The 25,485-nt window shown below is 44.4% G+C and overlaps 2 protein-coding genes across 2 annotated transcripts in view; both read right to left on the reverse strand.

Moving 5' to 3' along the window:
* usp19 (ubiquitin specific peptidase 19) overlaps positions 1 to 18,390 on the reverse strand; it is a 133,555-nt gene extending 115,165 nt beyond the window's left edge. Inside the window, 4 exon segments of the mRNA XM_052018449.1 lie at positions 5,518 to 5,562; positions 7,500 to 7,793; positions 14,364 to 14,467; positions 18,108 to 18,390. Coding sequence (XP_051874409.1) covers positions 5,518 to 5,562; positions 7,500 to 7,638 — 184 coding nt within the window. The 5' untranslated portion in view covers positions 7,639 to 7,793; positions 14,364 to 14,467; positions 18,108 to 18,390.
* A 5,363-nt stretch (positions 18,391 to 23,753) lies between these two features.
* lamb2 (laminin, beta 2 (laminin S)) overlaps positions 23,754 to 25,485 on the reverse strand; it is an 89,284-nt gene continuing 87,552 nt past the window's right edge. Inside the window, 1 exon segment of the mRNA XM_052018129.1 lies at positions 23,754 to 24,358. Within this exon segment, the coding sequence (XP_051874089.1) occupies positions 24,222 to 24,358 (137 nt within the window). The 3' untranslated portion in view covers positions 23,754 to 24,221.

A 25,485-nucleotide genomic window follows, 5' to 3' on the forward strand; every position in this document is an offset into this window, starting at 1 on the left:
ATTTCTCCCATTAGTGGGAACAAATACAAGTACTCCAGCATTATATGTGATTAAAAAAAACTGCTGAAAGATAGGTGGAATGGCACATTCCAAAATACAAGACACAAGAAGGAAGACCATCTCCATGTCAGTGACATTTGTCATATCACCAACTTCCTACTAGAGAGAAAGAATAGCTTTATCACAATCACATCCTCTTTAGCAGTGGTGCTAACCCACTGTAAGGGACATAAGGCAAGTTAGGTTAGGAATTCAGTGTACTCGCTATTAAGAGGAAAGGCTGCTTTCTTCATTGTTTTTACTCTGCTGATTAGATTAACGGTCGGAAGTGGTCTGCTGCCTGAGAGGTTCATGGAAAAGGAGACCAAATTCATCCACCAGCTCCAAGAAACACTTAGACGTTAGGACTGTCTTTCAAAGGAAGCCTGCTTTGGAGTAGTTAGTGGATAGCTTAGAGCCAGCTGAGAATCTTCCCCTTTAATCCTGCAACAATGACGGGACATTATGGCTGCTTCTGCATTTTGAAACACCACTTAGGCAGACACTCAACTTCCAAAACAAACAAAATTCAAGTATTAAAGATGTTCTTATGTAAAAGCACATTCCAATTAAATTGGCTTGCATCAGAGGAGGATAACTAGTGAAGGATAACTAGTGGAGTGCCCCAAAGATCAGCTCATGGTCTTCAATTATTTACAATTTATATTAATGATCTAGAGGAAGGGGCAATGTCTAAGGTATCCAAGTTTGTCCAGACATGTTGGGAGATGGGAGAGCATGTTGCAATGATAATATTGGGACGTTGCAACAGGACGTAGATAGGTTGAGCAAGTGGGTGAAACTCTGGCATATGGAGTTTAATGTGGGAAAGTGCGAAGTCATGCACTGCGGTAAGAGGAATCTAAAGGCAGACTTATCTAAATGGAGAAAGTGTGGATGAATGACCTAGGTGCTCTTATGCACAATTTACAAAATGTTAGCTGGCAGGTGCAGCAAGTAGTTAGGAAAGCCAATGGCATATTGGCTTTTATTGCAAGAGGGTCAAGAAATGGGGACATATCATAATTCTATAGGGAACAGTCAAGACCACCTGGGACATTGTGCACAGGTTAAGTCTTCTCATTTAAGAGAGGATATACCATTATTGGAGACAGTACAAAAGAGATTTACTCAGCTAATTCCTGGGATGATGGCTGTACCATCACCAGTGGCTAAAGATATTTGACCTCTATTCTTTGGAGAATGAGGGGAGATTTAACTGAAACATGCAAGATCCTGAGAGAGGGCATGATAGGATAGACGTCAAGATGCTTCTACAAATGGAAGAATCTAGAAAAACAGAATGTAATTAGAAGATATTGGGGGAGTCATTTAAAAATGAGGTGTAGGAACTTTTCACAGAAATGGTGAATTTCTGGAATTCTCCACCCCAAAGGGTTATGGGGGATAGATCATTCCGGGTAGTTAAAGAGGAAGTAGATAAATTTTCAGATTGTGGAAATCAAAGGACAGGGCACAGCAAAGGAGATGAGGTCCTGGGCAAAACAGCTACGATCACATTGAATGGCAAGGAAAGCTTGATGGGCCAAGTGGCCTACTCTTGTAGTTATTTTCTTGTTCTTATGCTCTAATTTATCTGGGCTGCTATCTTGCATTGTCTAGTCAATCCTCAACCAAAGAAGCAACAATTTACTGTAACCAACTCAACAATTATTACTTTGGCATCTGGCATATCTGCACAGAGTCAAGGGATTCAACTGATTTTGTACCCATTGCTATGGTCAGCCTCAAATCAGGGGACAGAATTAACTGAAATAAATGGTTTGTGGAGAAAGAGGAAGTGAGTACAAGGTGAGGCAAGAACTATCTTCACGTTTCCTACTCTGTGACTGTGCCCTTACCTTTTAACTACATTCTCAGAACTATGCCTACTTCAGTAGCACATGAAGTTATTTTATCCAGCATGTGTATGCACTCGCATTCAGTAAACTTCAGCCTGGAACTCTAGTACTTACTAACTGAGCCAAAGAACATCAACCACTTGAACAAAAAAAAATCAACAAGTATATACAAGGTTACTGTGCAAAAGTTGCATCAGGTATGGCACAGCGGGAAGTCTCCTATACTCTCCTTCATTTGAGTCAAAAGATTTAAGTCCCACCCCAGAAACTTGAGTCACATAATCCAAGCTGACATGCCAGTGCAGTACCAGAGTCCCCGCTCTTTCATAAATGAGGTGTTGAGGCCACATCTGCCTCTGCAAGCAAGCACAGGAGACCCCATGGAGTTATTTCAAACAACAGAAACAAATTCTCCTTTTGCCTTATCCAATGTTCATCCCACAACCAACATTGCCAAAATGGTTCTGGGGTCAGTGCATTACTGCTATCTGTGGGATTGTTGCATGTAGATTGGCTACTGCATTTCCGATGATATGACAGAGCTGCACTTTAAAAGGTTCTCCATTGGTTGTGGTGTTTTGGGACATCCAGCTGTCATGACAGGCATCGTATAAATTCAAGTGTTTTTTGTTTTAGAAAGGTGTAATACTTTCTCAGGATACTTTTTGCACTTTTGGTCAAATGGAGTTTAAGCCCAAGAGTTCTTTTATAATAGTTATAAAAGCTCTTAAAGGCTTCATGCTCAATATCCAAATCACTTTTCCTCTACCATTCTAAAACTTTTCTTGAATTTATCATATTTATAGTATGCCCATTTTTAAATGTTATTCATAGAATCAGAGAAGTATATAGCAAAGAAACAGGATGCCTATCTACACTAACATCATTTGCCTGCATTAGGCCTGTAAATGCTGTAACTGTATCTGCCTCCACCACCTCCTCTGGCAGCTTGCTCCAGATAACCATCACCATCACTGAAAAACCTACCCCTCAGGTTTCCTTTGAATTGCTCTCCTCTCACCTTAAACCTGCACCCTCTAGTTCTAGAATCCACTGCCCTGGGGAAAAAGATTGACTATTTTTCCTATCTGTATCCCTCATAATTTGATAAACCACTGTAAAGTCACCACTCAGACTTCTATGCTTCAGTAAGAATAAACCCAATGTATCCAATCTCGTTTTTTTTTAAAAACAGCCCTCCATTCCAGGCAACGTCCTGGCAAACCTCTTCTGCGCTCTCTCTAGTGCTACCACAACCTTCCTGTACTGCGGTGACCAGAACTGTACACAATACTCCAAGTGTGGTGTAACCAATGTTTTGTACAGCCGCAACACGATGCCGCAACTTGTAAACTCAATGCCTCAGCCTGTGAAGGCAAGTGTAACAATGCCTTTGTTACTACCTATCCACCTGTGTTGCCACTTTCAGGAGCTATGAACTTGCACCCCAAGATCTCTCGGTGCATTAATGCTCCCAAGATCCCTGCCATTTACTCTGTACGACATACCAGAATTTGATTTCCTAAAGTGCATACCTCACACTTGCCTGAACATGCCTCAGGTCCCTTGGTGACTTAACCTTCTGGACCAGCCTACCATGTGTGACATTGTCAAAAGCCTTACTGAAGTTCAGGTAAACCATGTCCACCACTCTGCCGCCAATTTTCTTAGTTACTTCCTCAAAAAACTCAATTAGATTTTGATATACAATCTCCCCTGCAAAAAAAATGCTGACTCTTCCTAATCAATCCCTGCCTTCCCAGATGAGAGAATGTTCCCAATCCATGCCCTCCTTGTTACCCATACGCACAATAGTTTTTCCATTTTACATCTAAACATTTTGATCTAGTGGGTCATTTACCACTGCATATAATCAAAGAACCCTACACCAAAGTAAACACAGGTCTCTAATTTCAACTATTATCAGCTCAAACCCAGTTAATGGTCACTATTTCCCAAGTTTTCCTCTATTATACAGTATAAAATTAACTTGTATTGCTCACTATGCTCACCAATCAGTGCCAGTTAGAGATGGAGATCAGAAATTAAAGGGCAATTGGAAGGATATTTTCCACAAATGTATTGATTACACATAGTACAAGTTACAATTCTCATTATATGCAGTGGCCTCCTGTTTCCAGCCTGGGTGTGATCCTGACATTTGTGCTCTCTGTATGGAGTCTGCACATTCTCTGTGATTGTATGCGTTTCCTCCCACATCATAAAGCTGTGCTGACTGATAAGTTAATTGGCAACTGCAAATTACCCCAGTGTTGATAGACGAGTATTAGTTTGGAGCCAATGGGCACGTGAGAGTGTAGGTACAAGGAAATAAGTGGAGGAAAGGGATTGGTCCAAGAAACAGACTTGCTGGGCCAAGGCCCCATTCTACTGTCACAAGGAAAAATGAGTACTAGGCCAAGTTGGAATTAAGGAGCATCCATCCAGATATGTTGTTTGCACCAATTTTACAAGTTATAGGAAATTGCAACCATACAATGGAAGACTTCAGGAGGGCAGATATATATCACAATCACAGAATAGTTATAGCAGGGAAAGAGGACATTCAACCCATCTACTCTCATTCCCCTCCCCTCCCCTCCATAGCGCCACTTTCCTTTCAGCTATGCAACAGTACCTTTTGAATGCTGCAACTGCCAAGGCAGTACATTCCAAACTCTAACCACTTGCTACACTGCCCTCTTCCTTTCCAGTCCTGATGAAGGGTCTCAACCCGAAACGTTGACTGTTTACTTCCCTCCATAGATGCTGCCTGACCTGCTGAGTTCCTCCAGTGTATTGTGTGTGTTGCTCCAGATTCCAGCATCTGCAGAGTCTCTCATGTTTCTGAATACACCTTGTTTTCACGTCAACTACATCTTCCTTGAAGATCGATAGCAAGTAAATTTTGATTTAAACAAAAAGGACCCAGGAACAGAAGTACACACCAACCATTAAGTTTTTAAAAGGATATAGGTGTGCAAGGCGCACGGCATTATAAAGATGAAAGTAGGAAATCAGTTAAACCATGAAAAGAAGTTAACAGAATTCTTGGTTTTTAGAAGCGTAGCATAGCGGACTCTACACAACTTTAGTTATTAGAATCAATAATTATTCAACAGAGAAATTATTGTAACTAATCCAAAACATGCAGTAGTCTATTTGACCACCTCAAACAGCTTCAGTATTTGGCCTACAACAGTCAGAACTGCAGCACAGTGGGAAAGAACTCAGAACGATCTCAGCAGTTTACCCAAATACAAGGACAGAACCTATAAACACAATGCCAATTGATTTTCAGGGGTTGTGGACCCAAGACCATAAAGCAGAGCACGTGAGGCAATTTTACTCCATTTTAATCAAAATTTCAGGACAATTTCCTTGTCTTACAAATCAGTCTACAGCTGAGTTCTGTGAAAAATGGTCATTATTCTAATAGTTACTTTTAAACAGAGATGATATTAAGTAAATCAGAAATACAGCCTGAAAAAACTCACCAGTTGTATTTTTAGGCCAAAATGAGGAGCAATTCCCACAGGAGGGTCACTATATCATCATTAAGTATTTAATTGCAAACTTCTCAACAGTTAAAGCACAGGCAAGCTCTGAGACTTACCATCACTACCTATACCTTGCAATGCATCTTGATTGCTTGGTAAACCTGACAGTCAAAACAAACAGAAAAAGATTCAGTGGATCACATGCACTTCAGAAGTAACAAGATCTCCTTTTCCCCCAATCAACCAAAAGGTTCTAAAAGGCTTGCATTCTCCAATTGTCACAGCATCTACCTGCACATGAAGTCGCATGCATGGTGTTGCACAAGCAAATGACTTGTTTGAGTGGACATTGCCCCCAAGATACCCTGCCTTTATTACACGAGTGGCAGCCAAAATGTCCAGAATGATCAGTCTGTGACCAGTAAACAAGTGTGGGATGAGTGAGAAAGCGTGCTTTTGAAAGATGGGATGGAAAAGAAAGAAAACAAATTTTAGAATCACCAACAATCATGTTCACAGAAAGGATTCCCGCCCACAAGAAGCTCCAAGCTACATTCAATGATTCAAATACATGGACTGATTCTTATAATGAAGATTTTCAGCTACAAGGTTGAATTGAAGCTGTTAACTTTCTACCACAGAAGGCTGAGAGGATCTGGCAGATGTGTACTACACCATTTTTGGTTTAGAACAATACAGCACAGGAAAAGGCCCTTACATAGGCAAAGTTCCAGTGTGTTTACCCTATGAATGGATGGTTCACGGACCAAGGAAATCAGATTTAAAAAGTGAGCAAGTGAGGAAGAAGTTTTACCCTTAATAATACACAGGAAGTAGTTATGCTCTGAAGTCACTGCCCCAAGGGTAGAGAAATCAGATTTAGCACCTTCAAAAGGGAAGTGGATAATCCACATGCATAGGAAGCGAGCAACAGAAATGGATCGTTCTACCAGGAGATGGCACAGACTCAACTGCCCAAATGCCCTCCTCCTGTGTTGTAACAATTCTATGATTCTTCCTCCCATACCCAATCCACGTACTAACAGCAATCAAAGGATTGATCTGTAGCCCACTCCAGGCCTCCCCCAAAACCCATCTCCAACAGGCTACAGGGAGGCATCCGAAACTGACGGCTGTTCCAATCCTATGATGTGTCCTCTCACACAGGTGCAGTAAATTGGAGGGCAAGAGAAGGCACAAGCTTAGAACGATATAGTTCAAATGCTCTCACTGATCATTACATAATGATACTTATAAAACGATCAATGTTCACTACCATGAGAGTCTACAAAGGCACATCCTGAATTAATATAGCACCCAGTAATTTCTCAGCAGGGCAAGACTCTTCAGTGTTTAACACTCTTTACCTGCTTCTTTAACCAAACAGAAGTCTGACTAATTGCATGCTCCAGAAAGAGTTACACAAATGCTTTTGATTTAAGTTCAGACATTTAAAAATTAACAATTCTATGCCCTGCAAGAAGCAGAGAAATGCTTCAAGGAGTGTCACGTTTGGAGTAGTACTTGTGCACAGAAAATTGTAGGTTAAAGGAGGGGGAAAGAAAACCCAGTAAATTAAAAATCCAGCCATAAACCAATATTCAAATTCACATCAAGCTACTGTGCTCACTGGTTCCCAGTCCAGAAATTTATACATTTAAAAATCTTATTCAAGCTTTGCTCCAACCTCTATAACCTTCAATATCTGAGCTCCTCCAGTTCTGATCTCTTGCAAAACTGGTTTACATTGCCTGATCTTTGCTGGCTTCACCTTCATCTGACAAGTTCCCACTTCTTCCTCCATGAAAGCAGTCCTTAAAATGTGCCTGTTTAACCTAATTCAAGATCTCCGCCTGCAGCTTTAAGTTAAATGTTGTTTGATTCGCAGTTCTGTGAAACACCTTGTGATGTTTTGCTACAATAAAAGGTACTATTTATAAACATGAACTGTAGCTGCATTTGGATCATCCAAACATAGCAGGGAAGAGTGATGCTGAGAGCTGTAGGTCTCCACTCAGGGGTCATGCTTCCTATACTAGGGACAGCATACTGTGTTAACGAATGTTCAGTCCATCACCATCGAGTGCAAATCTCTTACCTTTCTTTGGCTCGCTATCAGCAGTAATTTTCCCATCCTTGTTCTCTTGATTGACTTTGTCCTTCAGCTTTTTCTTGTTTGTGGCCTCCTCCCGATTCCGTCCCAATCTCCTCCTGCCGTTCTCGGCCGTGCTGGCCATTTTCAGCCACTTAGCCGACAGAGGAGCTTTGCTTGCGTCACTGATGGGATCTGGCTCAGGGTTTCGTCGTTTCTTTCCCGGCCCGGCTATTTTGGCGGCTCTCAATGGATGAGCTCTCAGACAATGAAAGACTGGCCAGAACGTCCAGAGTCAGGCTGCAACAGAAGCCAAAAGGTACATTATTGGTATTGGTTTAGGTTCTTTTCAGCAATTAGCACCTAAGCTCCTAAAATATTAAAACTGCAATAAAGTGTAGTACCAAGTGTTTCTTAGCCTCATGTTCATGGCCTAAAGCAATTAGTATTGCTGAAATATTTAGTGCCAGCCTAGCTCAATCAGTAGCACTTTCCGTTGTGGATTCATGATCCACAAATCTTGACAGGCAGTGCTGAGGGAACATTTTGGCTGAGATGTTAAACCAAGGCTCTATCTAGTTATCCAGGTGTGTACAAGCAATCACACATCAATATTGCTAAGAGCAGCAGAGTTCTCCTTTGTGTGCTGCTCCAATATTTATCTCTTAACTAACAGCACAAAAAGATGATCTTGTTGTTATGATATGACTGTTTATGACCAAATGGCAGTACCGCAGAAGTCCCCTGTTGTCTCCAAGGTGCTTTGGGGAGTCCCAAGGTTGTTAAAATCCCTTCCAAAGTAAATCACGTACATCTTGGTGACCTCGCATTTGGCATCGATGATGGCTTGATGCAAGAAATAGAAATCACATTAGTAGGGAACAACCTTCTGATGACGCTGTGCAAAGCAATAACCTGCTGCCTTCTGAAATGATACACACTGATGTTCACCATTCCACGCAGAAAGCGTTACACCTCCCAGCAAGTACATCTCTGAACCTGAACATAAATTGAAATATATAATTTGCTTAAACTCTGCCAAGTGTGTCTGACAAGTACTATGATAAAAAGACAAATCAGGCTTATTTGCAAATACAAACTATGATAAAAAGACAAATCAGGCTTATTTGCAAATACAATCAAATAAGCTTAAAACAAGGCAAATAAAAAAGTACTTCCTAAAGCAAAACCTACCTACAACCACTGTGTAACCATCTTGAAAAGAACTCCCACATCTAGGAAACAGGTTGTTAAATTTAGTCATTATCTAATGTTTAAACCATGCTCCCAATTGATAACAGACTTTGCTTGGTGCTGGAATAATCACTGCATTTATTTACAAAAGGACTGTACACACACTAATTCTCGTTGCTGCCAGAGGGCCCACTCACTGATTCAGGATCTACACAAACAATACACAAGAACACAAGTAAATAGGAGCAGGAGTAGTCCACAGGCTCTTCCAGCCTGTCCCACTGTTTAATATGATCTTGGCTGATCGTTGCTGGCCACAACTCCTATCTATGTCGGCCTCAATACCTATCTTTAAAGTATTTAGAGATTTAAGTGCAGTTTAAAAGTGTAGACCAACATTCCCAAGTTTACAGCTCGTGAACCCTTGGAAATTATTTCTTTTTGTCAGTAATTTTTAAAAATCCTGACATGTACACCAAGGCTCTACTATTCCCCTCTACTCCACTTGAATGTGATGTTATTTCCAAGTTAAGCAGACATGGATTGCAGCAGAGATGGAAAATGATCTCTGATTTCACCTCCTGGTACTTCAGCAAAACAGGCCTCAGCATTCATCCCAAACTCAGCAGCTTCAACAACATATGCTTAAACAGCTACATCATTGTGCATTTAATTTACGTACAACGATAACAGGATTGAAAAATTACAAGAAAGCACATTTTGTCACAACCAGCTGGGGCAAAAGACATGACAATAGTGAGGCAGTGGTGGAAAACACTCTCAAACAAAAGGGCTCAAAAACAAAACACGTCACCAACCTCCAATTTGATGCAAACAACATATCCCTCAGGCCATGGCACCTGATCCTCAAGTGTCTCGAGCATATGCAGCACCTTTCTAAAGGAAACTACTCAGTCCATTGTGTCTACGCTACACAGTGTACAACATTTCCTAAAACCACAGTGCTTGGAATAAAGATGAAGCAGCAGCTTGCATGTGCTTAACTGCTCTCCAAGTTTCATACTGTCATCTTCTAGTCAGCATCAGACCACAAAACGATGTAATGGCTGCTGTAGAAAAGGTTGCTGGAACCTAGTGTTATAATGCTTCCAAGTTTAAATTGCACAGTTAAATCAACAAATTTTATTAAGAATGTTTTCCCACTTACCTTGTCATCCAAACACTTCTATATTAAACATGCTAGAAATTAAATTCTTCAACTTTTTACAATTATTTCAAAAGAAAATTAAGGCTATAACCATCATTATTATGGACTGTAAAGTTAAAAACTCCTCACTGTTTTTCCAAAGCATCTGCAACTCAACACACTGGCACAAAGACCCTAATGGACAATACAAAAACCAAAAAGCAAGTTAGCAACATCAATGTGAACTTAGCTCCATGACTTAATTTACAGAAGAGACACCAAATTACATTTTTTTTTTGAAAGTAATAGATCACTTATTTGGAAGTGTCATCTTTTGTACATTGATCAAACTTGCTTCTCGCCAATAATCCCTTCCCTCAAGTTTGATTAAGCTTTGGCTGACAAAGTTCCAAAAGTTCCAAACCATTTAAATGTTACAATATTATTTGAATTGTTGATTAGTCAGCAGTTTGCCCCAGGTCAGTTCTGTCATTTCCCTTTTTTCACCCCTTGCCAGCCATGAATTATACACCAATCACTGTTGTTAAATTACTACTAATTTGCAATGTTTTGTAAAATGAAATCTGCCTTTTGCACATCATTAAACTGAACCTCATAGCATACCACCACAGGGCCAAGGTGCTTTGGTTCTTTGTCTTTTTCCTGCAACTAGGGTGACATTTCCCACTGCCCGGTTATGTTTTGAAGTTTAAAGACTGGTATGGTTGCAGGTCCTGAATAATGCAATAGAACAGTATGAACTGATTCTAGAATGCACTGCACAATGCCGTCAGTTAATGTCATTAACTATACCAGTCTTGAAGGTACGTAACATGGAGAACCTTTTTATGCAGGAACACTAATAACTGCATTTATATGGCATCTTTAACACAAGAAAATATGATATTTTTCAGCAGCAGTACCTGACAAAGCATGACACTGAGTCACATAAAATGAGTGACAAAAGCCTGGTGAGAGGTAGGTTAACAGAAACCTTAAAGGGCTGAAGGTAAATCAAAGTCATGCTTATTACTCAAGTACATGTATGCACGAGTGCAATGAAAAACTTACTTGCAGCAGCATCCCAGGCACATAGCATCAGATAAGCAGCACAATAAAAACATTAAACATAAATTATGCACAATTTTTACAAGAAAGAATGCAATTAGAACAAAACAAAAACTAAGTTCATTTTAGTGTAAAGTGGTCATAGTGCTGCTAAAACGGGGTGATTAGGGCTCTGCGCACAGGTATGCCAATGAATAATTAAAGAGGGAGATGATTGGGAGGTCAGAATCAGAGGAGCAGAGCTTTGGGATTCAAAGTTTACAAAGACTACAAGGTGTATCGCATGCTTGCCTTCATTGGCAAAGGAGGCATATGGCACGCTTTTGCCTTCATTAATTGAGGCACTGGGTTCAAGAGTCGGGAAGTTACAGTGCAAATTTATAAAACTCTGGTTAGGCCACATCTGGAGTATTGCATTCAATTCTGGTTGCCCTATTACAGGAAGGATGTGGAGGCTTTGAAGAGGGTGCAGAAGAGGTTTACCAGAATGCTGCCTGGATTAGAGGGCAAGAGCTATAATGAGAGGCTGGACAAACTTGTGTTTTCTTCTCTGGAGTGGTAAGAGGCTGAGGGGAGACCTGATAGAAATTTATAATATTATGGCAGGCATAGATAGACAGCTGGTATCTTTTTCCCAGGTTCTAAATGTCTAATACTAGTGGGCATACATTTAAAGCAGGGCTGGGGGCAGGGTTCGAGGGAGATGTGCGGATGTGTGGGGCAGGTTTTTTTTTTAAAAACACAGAGTCGTGGGTGCCTGCAATGCACTGCCAGGGCTGGTGGTGGAGGGAGAGATGATGGGGGCATTTAAGAGGCTCTTAGATAGGCAAATGATTATGCAGAGAATGGAGGGATATGCACCATATGTTGGTAGAAGGGATTGCGTGTCATTAATTAATTCAGTACAACATTGTGGGCTGATGGACCTGTTCCTGTGCTGTACTGTTCTATATAGATGGAGGGGAAGGGAACCATGGAGGTAGTTACAACTTAAGGACCAAAAAGGAATGACAGGTTAATGAGCACAGGTGAATGGGACCATACGTGAGCAGAGGATATGAATGAGCTCGGGTTTAGAGGCTGCAAGGTACGAGGCTGATCAGGAGAGCACTGAGCAGAGATAGTCCAATGAGTGGATGAGCATTTCAGCAGTAAATGAGTCAAGGCAATGTTAGGAACATAGGTGGATTTACGATCTACAGCAAAATGCTTGTGAGAAATACAACTGCCAATTTCATTGTCGAATTGAGCATCAAACCTGTGCAGGTGGAAAGAAGAGTCATCAATCATCATGTCCCAACTGCAAAGAGCAGTGAGAATAGGTCTTGCTGCAAGGTCTACTGAAACCTACCACCTCAGCCAACAGGTCCAAACACTGAGCCTTTACAAATTTTGCAGGACTGAGCAAGGTTACGTTCATAATGGGTGGAGGAAACATTTTGTCAGCCGAATGCATCTCAAGGTCTAAAGAGTTGCTGCATTACAAAATTGTGACTACATCCATCGTTTTGGTACGGTTGCACCAATAGCAAGATTTTGTGCAGCCAATTCCAAAATTTTGTGCGAAAATTTAGTAAACACATCATGCAACTTCTTTGATAGCTGTCAAGTTGATCTTAGGAAACAGTGCATCAGCATCACACCTAATGCTCAAAAAGGAGAGTGGAGGAACAAAAGGTTAATTACTAGGATAATTTTTCAGATCAAGTTATCCATTTCAAGCAACAGAATGCTGAAAACACTTGATAGTCCAGGCAACAGCACCGCTCTTTCAACACCAACATCCAACCATTGAACACCAACTCCAAAAACTAAGCTAACCTATTCTTGCCTCCTCTGATAGGATCTGACTTGCAGTGCGTTTCCACCATTGTGCACGTTTCCATGGTATTTTGCTTTCTGTAAGAAGTCTTGTTGTTTAGGATGGCTGCTGGAGTTCTTTGAGAACTTGGCGAGTCGAGGAAACAAAGGGAAAACAGTGGATTTGAGGTATCTGGATTTTCCAAAGGTTTTAAATAAAGTTCCACATTGGAGGTTGATGTGGGTACTGCAGGGATCAGCGTTTGGGCCCCCGCAGTTCACAATCTGTGTCAATGATTTGGCCGAGGGGTCCAAATGTCAAATTGCTAATGAAATTAAACTGGTGAGATTGCGAACAGGAAGGGAGATGTGAAGGAAGATGTGAAATTGAATGAGTGGACTAGAACATAACAGATGAAGTTTACTGTGAAATAATGGAAGGTCATCCACTTTGATGCATGTAAAAGTTTTTTTTTTAAAAGCACGAGAAATTTGGTAGTTCAAAGGGAGTGAGATCAGCTTGTCCACAAGTTACTGAAAGTCAACATGCTAGTACAACAAATGATTAGGAAGGCAATTGTTACATTCAGGGAATCTTAGGGAGAGAATTGGAAAATGGTACCAAGGTGGAAGATCAGCCACGATCTTGGTGAATAGCGGAACATGCTCAAAGGAACTGATGGCCTCTCCTGTGCCTACCTACATTTCAGTTTTCATTATAGATTTAATTACAAGAGGAAGGAAGACTTATTTTAATTGTATACAGCCTTGGTGAGACTGCACTTGGAGCAGTGTGTACAGTTGTGGTCTCACTTGCCAGAAAGGTGAAACTCACTGGACTGGTTCCAGGGATGGAAATGGTACACGAGGAGAGATTGAGTAGACTGGGCCTGTACCTACAGAGCTCAACAGGCTAGATACAGGCAGGATGTTTCCCCTACCTGAGGAGTCAAGAACCAGGGATCACACCTTCAGAATAAGGAATAGTCTGTTCAGGATTGAGATGAGGAGAAACTTCATTCAGAGGATGGGCTCAAAGGGCAGGACAGCCTTTGCCTGCTCTCATTTCTTCTGTAATTAGCACAAGGGAGGATCTAATTAAGCAGTACAGAAAGGATTTACATCGGCCCAACGACGGAAGAATAATTACATTGTACCACCCTGAAGGAGATGGAATAAATACATTGGTTTTGAGCGAGGGTGAGTTACAGATTCTGAAATACGTGATATTGGTCGCATTTTGACTAACCTATGGAATCAAAACCTAAATCCTTGTGAAAAAACCTGCTCACATGAAAAAAATTCTCAAAACACAGTACATGTCAGATGCCCCTCACACTTGAGCAGAAGCTATCTGCATTACAGTTCCACAACGATCAGTGATTAAACTTCATTCCTTCACCGACTGCGAAGTGGTTTTGGATATACAAGTCAGAAGAGGCATTATATAAATACACGTGTTATTTTTGTATTAAAGTAGTGATGCGATACAGGACTCAGACTGATGTATACACATGCCTGCTCAGAACCGGGTTAAGACCAAGGCCTACCAAGTGAAGACAGTAATGTAACAGCATGAGAGAACACGTTAGCATCAGACTCCTGTAGATCTCTACGTTTCAATTCACTGAGTTACTCTGGATTAACTGAATAACACTCACCTCAGATAACAATTTAACAGACCCCCGTTTCCGAACTTCTGTTATTTATAAAGAAGGAGCAGAGTAACACATCAGGGCAAGACAGAATAAAACACTTCCACAACCTGAAAAGACAAAATAAAAGAAACATTGTACACAGGACTTTTGTCTTCTGGAAAGGGCATGGGGGTGCGAATGCAGGGAGAAGGACGGAGGGTGGCAAAGCCCACAACCTTCCCAATCCATGGACCTGTCCAACCACTTCCTCGTCCCACATACCTACCACCCTTTGCGTAAAAAGGTTGCCCCTCAGGTTCCTATTAAATCCTTCCCCTCTCGCCTTAAACCTGTGCCTTCTAGTCCTTGATTCCCCAATCCTAGGAGAAAGACTGTGCATTCTCCCTATCTATGCCCCTCATGATTTTAGACACCTGTCTCCTATGTTCCAATAAAGTCTAAGTCTGTCCAGCCTCTCCCTATAACTCGGTTCCTCTAGTCCTGGCAACATCCTTGTAAATCTTTTCTTCACTCTTACCAGAGTATTAACACATTTCCTATAACAGGATGACCAAACCTGTACACAATAAGCCAAGTGTGACCACACCAGCATCTTGTACAACTGCACCATGACCTCCAACTTTTATACTCAATGCCCTGACTGATGAAGGCCAGCGTGCCAAAAGCCGCCTTCACCAAGTTTATATTCTTTGTTAAAAATGGTTAAAACATGTAATAGAGCCCCTCAACATATTCGCTTGTAGCCTGTCCAACCAGCAGAAAACATTGACTTGTACCCTGGCACCCTGATCCAGCATACCCATGTAGACGTGTCTATCTCCCCCAACCCAACCATGTAAACCTGGCCCTCAGCACTGTGACCAGCGAGCCCCAATAAACCTGCTCCCCACCCAAACCCACCCCCATCCCATCATGCCTGCATAAAAACATCCCCCAACACCCTAGCCTGACTGGCCCACATCAACCCATTCCCCCATGTAAACCCATCCCCCAGACACTATGACCCAGTGTGCCCACGTTATTAGAACAGTACACCACAGCAACAGGCCCTGTGGCTCAGTCTGTGCCAGTACCATAATGCCAATACAAACTAACCCCATCTACTTGTATATGATCCATATCCCTCCATTCCCTGCATATTCATGTGCCCATCTAAAAGCATCTTAAACACACTGTTCTATCTGCTTCCACCACCACCCTTGGTAGCACATTCCAGGCACCCATTGCTCTGTGTAAAAAAACTTGCCCCGCACATCATCTTTAAACTTTCCCACTCTCATGTTAAATGCACATCCTCCAGCATTAGGTATTTCTACCCTGGGAAAACGTTAACGGCTGTCTAACCTATCTATGCCTCTCAATTTGATAAACTTTTAACAGCCTCCACTAATCCAGAGAAAACTACCCAAGTTTGTCCAACCATTCCTTAGAGCTCATACCCTCTAATCCAGGCAGCATCCTGGTGAACCTCTTCTGAACCTTTTCCAAAATCTCCACACCTTTCTGTAATGGGCGACCAGAAACGCATGCAATACACCAAGTGCGGCCTAACCAAAGTTTTACACAGCTGCAACATGATTTCCTTACTCTTCTACTTGCCCCGACCAATGAAAGCAGGCATGCCATATGCCTTCTTTACCACCCTATCTACTTGCATGGCTACTTCAGAGAGCTGTAGACTTGAACCCAAAGATCCTTCTGTATATCAAAGCTGTTAAGGGTCCTGCCATTTTCCCCTTACATTTGACCTCCCAAAGCTCAACACTTCACACTTGCCCGGACTAAAGTCCATTCTCTGTCCATATCTGCAACTTATCGATATCCTGCTGTATCCTTTGACAACCTTCTTCACTGTCCACAACTCCACCCATCTTTTTGTCATGTGCAAACTTACTAACCCACCCACTTACATCTGGACAACAGGAACTCATACTTCAGGCTGCTGCTCATTGACTACAGCTTGGCATTCAACACAATCATCCCACCCAAACTCATCAAGCTCCAAGACCTGGGCCTCTGTACTTCCCTCTACACCTCCCTTTGTAACTGAATCCTCGACTTCCTCATCGGCAGACCTCAATGAGGATTGGTAACAACACCTCCTCACTGACCATCCACACAGGTGCATCTCAAGGCTGCATGCTTAGCCCCCTGCTCTACTATCTACGCACAATGACTGTGTGGCTAAGCACAGCTCCAATGCCATAAACAAATCTGCTGACGACACCAATATTGTTGGACGAATCATTGTGGTGATGCATCAGCTTACTGGAGCGACGTAGGACGCCTGGTTGAGTGGTGCCGCAATAACAACCTCTCGCTCAATGTCAGTAAAACTGGAGACTAATTGTTGACTTCAGGAAGATGAAGGTGATCAAACATGCACGTCTACATTGGGGGATCAGCAGTGGAAAGGGTCAGCAGCTTTAAATTCCCTGGTGTTAACATATCGGATGACCTGTCCTGGGCCCACCACATAGATGTAATCACAAGGAAAGCGTGCCAGCCTCTCTACTTCATTAGAAGTTTAAGGAGGCTTGGCTTGTCACTGAACACTCTACAAACTTCTTCAGATGTACTGGTTGCATCATGGTCTGGTATGGCAATTCAAATGTACAGGAACACAAGAAGCTGCAGAGAGTATTAGATTCAGCCCAATACATCACAGGCACATCCTTCCCCACCATCGGTAGTATTTACATGAGGCGCTGTCTCAAGAAGGCAACATCCATCAAAGATCTTCACCATCCGGGCCAGGCCATCTTCTTGCAGCTACCATCGGGCAGGAGATACAGGAGCCTGACGCCCTAAGAACAGCTACTTCCCTTTAACCATTCGGTTCTTGAACCAACGACCACAACCCTGCTTAACTGATGCTATGTGCCTATGATACTGCTGCAAATAAGTTTTACATTGCACCTGGACAAAGGACATATAAACTTGACTTTGACATTTTCATCCAGGCATTTATACACATCATAAACAAGAGATCCCAACACTGATCCTTACAGAACACTAGTCATGGACTTCCAGCCTGAACAACACCCTTCCACCACTACCCTGTTGTCTGATGGACAAGCCAATTCTCATTCCAAACTAATAAAATAACCATGGCTCCCAAGCATCTTAATCCACCGACTGTCCCTAATTAGGCCATATTTTACTAAAGGCACACAAAATTTATCCCTAAGCTTCCCCACCACTGATGTGAGGCTCACCAGCCTCTGATTTCCTGGATTATCCTTGTTTACCTTCTTAAACAAAGGAATAACATTGACTACTCTCGAGTCCTCTGGGACCTCACCTGCTGCTAGCACACCCACCCCGTGCCCCCACAGACCCCCGACCCCACCCCATGCCCACACAGATCCCCACCCCCCCACAGACCCCTGACCTTGCCCCCGTGCCTAGACCCCCGCCCCCAACCCATGCCCACACAGACCCCTGACAGCACACAGACCCCCACCCCCACCCTGTGCCCCCACAGACCCCTGACCCTGCCCCTCTGCCCATAGACCCCTGACCCCACACAGACCCCCACCCACACCGTGCCCCCAGACCCCACAGAGACCCCCACCCCCAACCCATGCCCACACAGACCCCCATGCCCCCAGACCTCTGACCCCTTTCCCCGCCCCCAACACTGACCCAACCCCACAGACACCCCCTGACCCCGCTCCCGTGCCCCCTGACCCCGCCCCCGTGGGTGCTCCCATTTCCTTCCCGTAGCCGGGGCCCGACCCCTACCTTCAGCCCCGAGCTCCACCGGCTCTCGGGCCGCCGCCCGCCCCCAGGCCGCTCACATAGCCGACGCTTCAGCGCCCGTCGCAGCTCGGTGCCGGTGTCGCGGCCTCCCGCTTCCTCAGGCGGGGGCCCGGGTCCCTGGGCGGGTCCGGATCCGGGGCCGCAGCCGGGCCCTGGCGTTAGGAGGGAGGCGGGGGCAGGGGGCGGGGAGCGGGGCTCGGCTGTCCGCGGGCTCCGGTCCCGGGGCCTCGGGTGGGCGCGGAGCGACGGACGAACCCAAACTTCCGCCGACGGGAAGTACGTCACCGGCCGGAGGACGCTACGCCTGATCGCCCGTCCCACGTGACCCGCAGACTCCGCCCCCGTGGGCAGCGTGGATGCGCGCGCAGCCTGAGGTTCCCGCCTGATGGCGAGCACGTGGTGTGTGGTGGGGGGGGTGGGGAGGTTATGGGTGGGGGTTGGGGGTTTGGTGGGAGGTTGGGGTGAGGGGTTGTGGGGGGGTGTGTGGGTTGGGTGGGTGATGGATGTGGGGGGGGTGTGGGTTGGGTGGGTGATGGATTTGGGGGGTTGGGTGGGTGATGGATGTGGGGGGGTGTGGGTTGGGTGGGTGGGGGGTGTGTTGGTTGGCTGGGTGATGGATGTGGGGGGGTGTGGGTTGGGTGGGTGGGGGGTGTGTTGGTTGGCTGGGTGATGGATGTGGGGGGGTGTGTGGGTTGGGTGGGTGATGGATGTGGGGGGGGTGTGGGTTGGGTGGGTGATGGATGTGGGCGGGTGGGTGGGGGGTGTGTGGGTTGGGTGGGTGATGGATGTGGGAGTGGTGGCTGGGCGGGGTGTCAGCTGTGTGTGGGTAGGGGGGTGTGGGGCGTGCATGGATTGGGGTGGGTGGGCGGTGTGTGGGTGTGGGGGATTGTAGGTGGCGGGGTGTGGAGATGGGTTGTTGGGGTGATAGTAGAGGGGTTGAGGGTGGGAGGGTGGAGGTGGGGCTGGTGGTTGGGGTTGGGGGCAGTGGAGACTGTGGAGCCGGGGCTGCAGACCACATCAGAGTTACTGTGAGGGGACGGTGTCTAGGGGAATGCCTCCAATCTGCACCAGATCTCGCCCCTCCCTTCTGTCGTTCACACCCACCTGTCCCATCCCCCAGTCAAACCCTCCCCTTCTCCCTCCCCGTCTCCCATCCCCACCTCTGTCTCTTCCCTCCCCTTCCCCCTCCCCCTCCCTTTCCTCCATCCCCTCAACCCCCTCCCCCACTCTGCCTCCACAGTACCCCCGTCCTCCCCGGCCCAACAACCACCCCCCTCCTTACCACACCTACCCAGCAACCCACCTGCCCTTTCACCTCGTCCCTTCCCACCACCCAGGGACCCAAACACTCCTTCCAGGTGAGACAGTGATTCACTTGCGCTTCCTCCAACCTAGTGTCCTGCATTGGGTGTTCACACTGTGGTCTCCTCTGCAACAGAGAAACCACGCACAGACTGGGCAATCACTCTGCGGACCTCCTGCGTTCAGTTGTCGGGTGATCCTGAGCTTCCCATTGGTGCCACCTTAATTCCCCATCCCACTCCGATCTCTCTCTGTGGCATGCTGCACAGTGACAGTGAGGCCCAACTCGAGCTTGAGGAACAACATCTGGCATTGGGCATATTGCAGCCTTCCAGACTCGATGTGGAATTCTACAGTTTTTGGTGTCTTGCTTTCTCCGCATCAGAGATCTGAAACATTAGCCCAGCCACCACTCGGGAACACCCACAACAGCACCCTCAGGAACAGCATAGCACCCCAGGAAGGATGCGGTTGCACTGAGGGACAGTGAAGGTTGGAGAATAATAGTTATGAAGAGACACCAGAGAACTGTGGCTGCTTTATGTGGAATAAAAGAGGCAGCGCGGAGGTTTAATTAGGATGAGCAGGAAAGACTCAATTCCCTTAACAAAGTCACAAAATTAAGTTAATTGGTAGCAGGGTTAAAAGGGCATTTGGGAGAAAACAAATGTTGCACTCAGAGGTCAGTGGGGGTCTGGAACTCACTGAAACGATGGTGGAGGCAGAAGGTACCTGGTAGGGCACCTGAGGAGCCGTCAGCTGCAGAGTGTTGGGCTGAGACTGGGAGTGAGAATAACTGGAGTCCATTGGTGACCAGAATGGACATGGCAGGCTGAATGACTCCACCTCTGCTATAAATTTCTATTCTGTGACCTAGAGGTCTTGTCCGCATTTGGAACCACAGCTCTAATTACCCAATTACTGACTGTGTCTGCCTAATGGCTCTGAACATAAAGCTGCAAAGCAACAAGAAAACTTGAACAAAGAGTTGAGGAAACAGGAAACGAGCATTTTTCAGTGGTACAGGTGGTCCATTTAAAAAAAACAGTAGGATTGTGTGTTTGAAACTAAGACTGTGAGAATAGTTACTTCAACGATCCACACTAATGCCTGGGGCAGTATTACATTCAGCTATTTTTCTGGCTGCGTGCTGAGGGAATACTGAAGGCAATGAATGCTTTGCAGTCTGTGCCAGAGTTTGCCCTTTGTCATGCCCTCAGAGTAATTTTGGACAGGGTGAATCACTCCATTGCCTCACGCAACAGAAGTCACCAAGTAGCCACACTACTTTAGTCACAAGCTCACACTTTCACAGAATACAACGTACTCACTGCATAGGCAATCTACTCCACACGTATATAAAGGACCTAGCAAACATCTCTCACCATCCAGTGACCAAGAGACTAAAGCAGCCACCATGATTAAAAACACTTGTACTCTTCACTTTTTGTTGTGGTCTTCAACCAAAAGACACTGAGAAATGCTACCTGCCAGGCAATTACTATTTTGAATTCAGGTATCCAGTGATTTATTTTCTATTTTCCAATCAGAAACACAGGTACATCTGGATTACCAATGAGGTACACGTGGCTACCAGTTGATCTGTTGGGCAGCAGTGCCCTTGGGGGTTGGGGAGTTTGCATGCAGAGTGTTCTGTTGGATCAATTGGGTGAAAAAGAATCCATTTTGATAGATTTTACAGGTTTGTGAAAGGAATGGAACATTTGTAAATATCTTTTTCTTAAAGTTTAGGCCTAAAGTCTAAAATAATCAAGAGCTTCACTGGGGCATAGAATTTTATATGAAAGGGATTTGTCATAAAGAAGCTCCTGCAGAGGAAAAGGTGTTGCAGTTTCTGCAAAGGTGTTTCACATCATCAGCTTTTCCACAGAGGGAATGTAGTGATGGGTCTATACTGAACAGGCTTTCTGAGAAGGATCTGCCACGTATTTATGACAGTGTTAAATGTATTCTATGCAAATGCAAATAAAATAATTCATTGAAATATAGAAACTGAATAGAAAGATTCAAAATTTGTAAATGCTTTAAAATCGCAGGACACCAAAACGTGTGGAATTCCTTGCCAATTTTGATTTACTGCTATTGCTGGATATCATTACCCATCCTAAGAAAAAAGTGGGTCTCACTGCAGATTTTTAAAAAACTATAAACAGAAAAAGACTGCCAGGGCAGTTCTCTTCATAATAGAGATTTGAACGTTATAAAATGTTCTGATGGAGTAGATCAACAAATTGCAGATGCTGCAAATCTGAAATAAAAACTTAAATGCTGGAAAAAGTCAGCAGGCTAGGCAGAGAGAAACAATAGTTGTTTCAGGTTGATGACCCTTCATGACGACTTTAAGAAGCGGAAGTCAGGCAAACACACACCAGTCCTCATTGAAGGGTCTGTGTAGAAAGGGTGAGCAGCTTCAAGTTCCTGGATGGTAACATCTCGGAGGACCTATCCTGGGCTCAGCACATAGATGCAATCATGAAGAAGATGGCTAGTGTCTTACTTTCTCAGAAGTATAAGGAAACTCAGCATGTCATCGAAGACTCTTACAAATGTATAGTGGAAAACATTCTGACTGGTTTCATTGCGGCCTGGTATGGAAACTCTAATGCACAGGAATGCAAGAGGCTATAGAGTGTGGTGGACTCAGCCAGTTCCATCACAGGTACAGCTCTCCCCACCATCGAGGACATCTACAAGAGGATATGTCTCAAGAAGGCAACATCCATCATCAGGGACCTCCACCATCCGGGCCGTGCCCCCGTCTCGATGCTGCCATCAGGCAGGAGGTACAGGAGCCTGAAGACCCCACACCTCACAGTTCAACAACAGCTTCTCCCCCACTGCCGTCAGGTTCTTGAACCCACCTGAAAAACGCTAACACAACCTGGGACTGTTTCTTTTTCTATCAACTTGAAATAATGTTATGTTTATTTTGTCATGTAAGTTGTGTATAATTTATCTTGGTCATGTTTGTAATGTCCTGTGCTGCTGCTGCAAAATGTTAACTATCACGGCATTTATACCCTGGAACTTGAGGTTGGACCTCTTCCCATGGGTGCTGTCAGACTTGCTGAGTGTTACCAGCTTTTTCTGTTTTGCGATAGGTGGGCCATAAGGGTCTGTGTCTGTGCTGTACGTTCCTGTGATTCTATGAGTTCAGTTTCCAAGTAGCAGAAACCACAGATTTAAGATCCTTTTGAAGTGAGTTTTGATCTGGCAAGCTCTGCATAAATGAGGGGAAGCACATTTGCTAGCAACTCAAAAGATAATTACTTGAAAAGGAAAGCAACTGCAGCGCTACAAGGAATAAAAACCGTGGGAATAATTGAAGAGCTTTTTCAAAGAGCCAGCACAAATCAGATAGGCTGAATGATCTCCTGTGTTGCAGTGTCAGTTCTGAACTAAATTAGAAATAGCATTGTCATCTCGAATAAAGATCGAGTGGTGAAAAGAAGAAAGCTCCAGCACATCCTGACAACTAGTTACTGTTCAACATTAGAAGATCAGTTTGCTGGCAGTTTAACATCTACATCAGAGGAGGATTAACAAGTTACTTTGGCACTTGTAATTTTTTGGTTCTTGGCTTGCCGTGCCGAAGGTGAAAGGCAAGGATCCCATGTGCCTCATCAACAATACATCAGCTGTTCAGCACCTTGAATATCTTCAGGATAAGAAACATTTAATAGTAATGGAACAAGCCATTTTGCACATAATAACTAACCATTTGAAAACCAGGTGCAGTGTTGCACATTTACTCTCTCTAAGAAGTACAAAAAGAGTAGTTGTTAAGAAAATAGGGAAACTTGAATTACGACAGGACCAGGTGCTCTGGGCATTCTGAAATGGCTGCCACAACATAACAAACACCACAGTAAATTTAAGAATCATTAAACTAAAGTTTCCATCAAAAAAAATCCTGGATTTTGTTTTTAAAGGTTGAATTGGCAAGGGGAAAAAATTCTTTCCAAATTTTAGTCAAAATAAGATGGCGATCCTTCCCCTGTGAATAATCTCTGCCAACGTCTGACACTATTATAATAACAGCAGGTGCAAGGCTGGAAATAAACCCAAGTTCTTCACTTACTCTTAATTAAATGACATCTAAGGGTTGGGTGAGATCATTATGGTGAGCCCATTGACAAACGGTGTCAATAAAAGGTGTCAGTAATTATGGGTTGTCATTTGATTTGACTATAAATCTTCTGCTTGTGTACTTGAGCAATAAGGTTCAAAAGCTTTGAAAAAATATTTTACCTGGGTTTTCTCTCCCCTCCCTACTCCTTTGTAACACCAAATTTAAGACCTGACAAAAATTTTGGATTATTGGATTTGAATAAAAATTGACTTTAATGATTCATTCACATGTTGCATGTAACATCACGTGTCACTGAAGCTGGATTTTAACAGGGCTGATCCATTGTTTTACAACTGAACTAAGTAGGTTATGGTTATAGAGTCATACAGCATGGAACATACAACACTCTTTGGCCCAACTGGTCTATGCCGATCAAGATGACCATCCAAGCTAGTCCCACGCCTGCGTTTGGCCCATAACTCCTTGATTTCCCTGTATTTTCAAGTTAGTTGGGATCCCAGAGATGGGGGTGGGGGGGGGGGGGGAGGGGCGGACGGGTGGTGCGGGAAACATGCAGTTAAGGAAAGCCAGAAGGTGATGTGGCATTGTTGATCTGCAGAATAAACATTGCATCTAAACACTGGGCACTTGTGATACTGTGGATTCCCTAAAGGCCTGGTTACACACACCCTTATTTTCATTTATTGGCAGGTGTTATAGATTTGAATCTGTTGGTTAATGGCTTTCAAAATTTCTTTCATCTTCTCCTCTAGACCATCCAGTTGCCGCGCCTTTCCTTCCAACACCTGCTCGTTTGCTTCATATTGAACCTCAAGATCTGTTGGGTAGGAGAAAATTCATCCAGTTAGCTTTGGAAGAACAATAAACTGCAGTTGTATAACACAGGAGCAATGGAAAATAAAGTTAATTTAAGAGATTAGGACTGGTGACCAGAAGCTTGATCGATGACACGCTTCAAGGAGATGAGAGGGTTAGTAAGGTTTAGGGGGAGTTCCAGAAGTTAGGCCCAGGTGGTTGAACAGATGGTCACACTCGAGAATCAGGAAAGCACCAGGTTCAAGAATTGAAGGAGTGCAGAGGTTTGTGGGATAGAGTTATTGAGCATGGAAACAGGCCCTTTGGCCCCAACTTGTCCATGTTGACCAAGGTACCTTCCTGAGCTAGTCCCATTTCCTTGCATTTGACTCACATCCATCTAAACCCCTCCCATCCATGAGTCTGTCCAAATGTCTCTTAAATGCTATAATTGTACCCGCCTCCTCCCACTGGCAGCTCAATCCATATACTGCCAGACAGGTTAGGGAGACGGGGAGGGAGACAGGTTAGGGAGACGGGGAGGGGGACAGGTTAGGGAGACAGGTTCGGGAGACGGGGAGGGAGACAGGTTAGGGAGAGAGGGAGGGAGACAGGTTCGGGAGACGGGGAGGGAGACGGAGGGAGACAGGTTAGGGAGATGAGGAGGGAGGTTAGGGAGATGGGGAGGGAGACAGGGAGGGAGACGGGGAGGGAGACGGAGGGACACAGGTTGGGGAGGGAGACAGGGAGGGAGATGGGGAGGGAGACAGGGAGGGAGATGGGGAGGGAGACAGGGAGGGAGATGGGGAGGGAGACAGGTTAGGGAGACAGGGAGGGAGACAGGTTAGGGAGACGGGGAGGGAGACAGGTTAGGGAGATGGGGGGGGGGGGTGGTGCAAGACCATTGAGGGGTTTGTAACCAGGATGAGAACTTTAAAATCATGGCACCAGGGTGCAGTGTAGGTCACGAGCACAGGGGAATTGTGCAGTAGCGAACAGACAAACAACACTTAAGGCACCATGTGCAGAGGATGAAAGAGATCCTCCCTGACCTGCTGTCTGTTCCCAGTATTTCCTGTCAGCAACAGTCACTGTATTTTGCTTTCAATTATTTCTAACAGTAATTAGAATAACGGTATAAATCTTCTG

Source organism: Pristis pectinata, chromosome 6 (genome assembly GCF_009764475.1).
Source record: "Pristis pectinata isolate sPriPec2 chromosome 6, sPriPec2.1.pri, whole genome shotgun sequence".
NCBI lineage: Eukaryota > Metazoa > Chordata > Chondrichthyes > Rhinopristiformes > Pristidae > Pristis > Pristis pectinata.